At 37.0% G+C, this 3,401-nt stretch overlaps 1 protein-coding gene across 1 annotated transcript; it reads right to left on the bottom strand.

Moving 5' to 3' along the window:
* Nucleotides 1-278: 278 nt before the first annotated feature.
* LOC121398796 (olfactory receptor 187-like) lies at nucleotides 279-1,378 on the bottom strand. The gene is made up of 2 exons (XM_041578110.1): nucleotides 764-1,378; nucleotides 279-299 (listed from the first exon to the last, which is right to left on the bottom strand). Exons 1-2 carry the CDS (start codon nucleotides 1,376-1,378, stop codon nucleotides 279-281), a joined length of 636 nt encoding a protein of 211 aa, XP_041434044.1.
* Nucleotides 1,379-3,401: the final 2,023 nt, after the last annotated feature.

Genomic DNA, 3,401 nt, shown 5'->3' with positions numbered 1-3,401 from the left:
CAGCTGGCATTTTGCATAATCAAAATGTGAAATTCTGCTGGCACTTAAAGGGTTAAAAGCTAAAAACCCTGAATAAATATTGTGGTATATAAATTAAGAGTTAGACTGAAACAAAGAGTCATATAGTACCCCAAAAACAATGCTGAAAGAATAGGGTAAAAAGAACATTCTCATGCCAAATTACTGCTGATTTTACAGGCACATTATTAAAATCCTAGTACACTTTATCAATACTGCTGTGCTGTGACATCAGTTACACACTCACCTTCTGAACCTCTTTAGACAGTAGTGATATCTTCCTATGGAGACGACACCAGAAACTCATATTGTATTGAATATTAAGTGGAAGGTCACAAAGGGGATGAGTCAGAACCCTAACTAAAATGAGAGAACTATTAAACAAATAATTCTGTTAGTCCAAAACCAACTGTAACCCATTTATTTTTCATTGTTTTGAAACTAGTCTTCTTAAAGCTCTTTTTAGAGATAATTTGAGTTCCTGGTTCCTCAGACTGTAGATCACAGGATTTATAGAGGGAGTTAATATTGCATAAAATACAGAAGCCACTTTGTCCTCAACTAAATGATCATTTGCATTTGAGCGAAAGTAATTGAATAAACTAGTAGAGTAAAATATAAAGACCACAGTTAGATGAGAGGAGCAGGTGGAGAAAGCTTTGGATCTCATGTGTTTTGAAGTCATTTTCAGTACAGTGGTGATTATAGGGATGTATGGGTAAAATGTGACTCCTACAATTCCTACTGCAGACAGTGTTCCACTGAGAAATATAAGCAATACATTGATGAATGTGTCACTACAGGAGACCTCAAGCAATTGGGGGAGGTCACAAAAGAAACTTTGCAAAACATTTGGGAGGCAAAAGGTCCGTTTATTTAAAAAAAGAGTGTGCACCAAGGAATATGTTGTACTAATAACCAATACGCCTGATACAAGCTGAACACAAACATACCAGGTCATTATCTGCATGTAGTGAAGAGGCCGACATATGGCAATGTATCTGTCATAGGACATCACTGCCAGCACAGATATCTCTGATACAGCAAAAAAGAGGAAGAAGAAGGCCTGAGTTATACAAGATCTCACAGAAATGATTCTTAATTCTCTGAGTAAATCAAAGAGCATTCTTGAGACAGTGACTGAGGAGTAACTCATATCCAGACATGCCAGGGTTCCAAGGAAGAAGTACATGGGAGTGTGAAGATGAGAATCAGTGAAGATCAAGAGAAGGATGAGAAGGTTCCCAGTCAGAGTTATAAGGTAGATCAGGAGAAACACCAGGAACAGAGGAAGCTGAAGACTTGGAAGGTCAGATAGTCCAGTGAGAACCAACTTTTTCACAGTTGTGTGGTTTTTCATTTTGCTTTGATCTTGCCTACAAATATTAAAAAAAACATCAGAACAATATGATACATTAGAACAGAAACTTAGACTGACCTGAATTAATGTACAAATGGACTTTTAGAGAAGAGCAATGGACACTGAATGTAGTGTGTATGTGAGTGTGTATGATGACATGCTCATAAATTATTGACATTGTTAGCTGTGACATCACTGATATTATATTAATAATAAAAACTAATAAACCAGCCTGCTGTAAATCAGAGGACAATACAGTAAGAACCACAGGTGAATCCTGTTATAAAGACTGAGATCACTTTTCACTGTGTCACTGAACTAAAATTCACAACTTTTTAATTAAAAGACAAATAAAGGCAACATTTTTCTTCAGTTATTTATTCAAAAGCATGTGTCTTTTGTGTTTTTCAATGAAACTTCTTTTACTGAGAATTAGCCTTAATCCTTTCACTGTTCAATAACACTTGCTTCAGTCTTGTTGAGACATAAGGAAAAGGTTTGTCTATTCAGTCTAAAGATGGCTTGACTTCCTTCCAAACAAGAAAATATATTCTCTTTTAAATCAAAGCACTAGAAATTCAACTCTCTGGTTTGTGATATATTTTTGCAAAGTCCCTGACCCTGCTCATAAATCAAGACAAGTCTATTGAATATCTTCATCAGAAGAACCACAAGAGGAAAATGTGGGGCCATATGTGAAAGGAAAGTGCTTGGCTGTGACTCATTTATAGACCATGGAAAGAGAATTAGTGACAATTATAAGAAACAATACCCTTAATAACATTATAGAGAATTGTTTGTTATGGGTTTTGCACGTTCATTTTATTGAATGAATTCAGGAATCACCTTTATTAACTTCTAACAAATATTTTCAAAAATACAGTAAAACATCTTACCTATAATATAAAGAATGCTTCTGTGATCAGCGAAGAAACCTCGGCCTTAAATACCTTTCCTTTTAAACCTTCCAAACCTCCAAAAACTAATTACATGTTAACAGTTCCCAGAGGCATGCAAACTTCTGAATTGTTTTCTATCCCTTCTGTGATTTCTTAAAAGAGAATTAACATTCAAACACCGGCCACAGCATCAGCATTCCATTACTAGACAGGCAGAATATAGTGGGTCACATTTATTACTGCCCTTGCCACATGTACAGTGCTCTATTTGTGCTCATTCACTTTGCATTTGTGACATGGGAAGTGTTCCTGTCTGCACCTCATACCGTATTTGAAATGTGCGGGTGCAGGAAAGCCCTATCATGAAGGCAAGCAGTAAGTACAAGGCCCTGCAGCCACCCCTTAAAGGGGATATGAAGTCAAAAATTAAGTTTCTTTAATCGGTCCACTGCCTAAAAAGCAACCATTCTTCAATATACTTCAATTAAAAATTCTGTACCCTTTTCATAAAAAATCATGATTTTTTGCTCTACAGTTCCCCCTTATCTCCACTTGCATGAAATTCAGCCTGCATGAATTCCTGGACCCGTTTGGCCAGCCGGTGGTTGCTCTACTTCAAAACAACCTCCCCTCATCGCAGTTCTGAACTGTCAGGCAAGCAGTGTGTAGAGTTGTCATGGAGGTTATCTTTAGTCAGGAACGAACAGATAAATTAATCTTATATATCACTTTTGAAGTTAAGCAGCCACCAGGCGACCAGCTGGGTTGAGGAATTCATGCAGCAGAAGTCTGTGCCTGTGGAGAGAAGGGGAGCTGGAGCACAAAAGATCATGGTTTTTATGAAAACTATACAGATTTTTTAATTAAAGCAAACTGAAGATAGATTTATTTTAAAGCAGTGAACCTGTTAAAGTAATTTTACTTTTTTAGCTTCACATCCCCTTATAACAAATCAGTCTGAAAGACATACAAGGGGGCATGTAGGTATATTGTGTCACTATGACACTTCCTTGTTCATCGTAAATGATCCCTAGTATCTACTACCCTAGTATTATTGTATTTATATGGTTCAATAAGAAGGGGCGCGCCGCCAACGAGGCGAGTTGAGAAACTCACCTCAGGCG

The sequence above is a fragment of the Xenopus laevis genome, chromosome 9_10S, assembly GCF_017654675.1.
Source record: "Xenopus laevis strain J_2021 chromosome 9_10S, Xenopus_laevis_v10.1, whole genome shotgun sequence".
Classification (NCBI taxonomy): Eukaryota; Metazoa; Chordata; class Amphibia; order Anura; family Pipidae; genus Xenopus; species Xenopus laevis.
The sequence above is the reverse complement of the archived record's forward strand: the minus strand, read 5'-3'. Positions and strand labels throughout refer to the sequence as shown.

Excerpts from the sequence above, each read along its gene's own strand:
- LOC121398796 (XM_041578110.1), bottom strand. The coding sequence starts at position 1,378 with ATGAAAAACCACACAACTGTGAAAAAGTTGGTTCTCACTGGACTATCT. Across the intron at positions 300-763 it reads TCAGTGGAACACTGTCTGCA|GAAGATATCACTACTGTCTA; the intron begins GTAGGAATTGTA and ends TCGTCTCCATAG.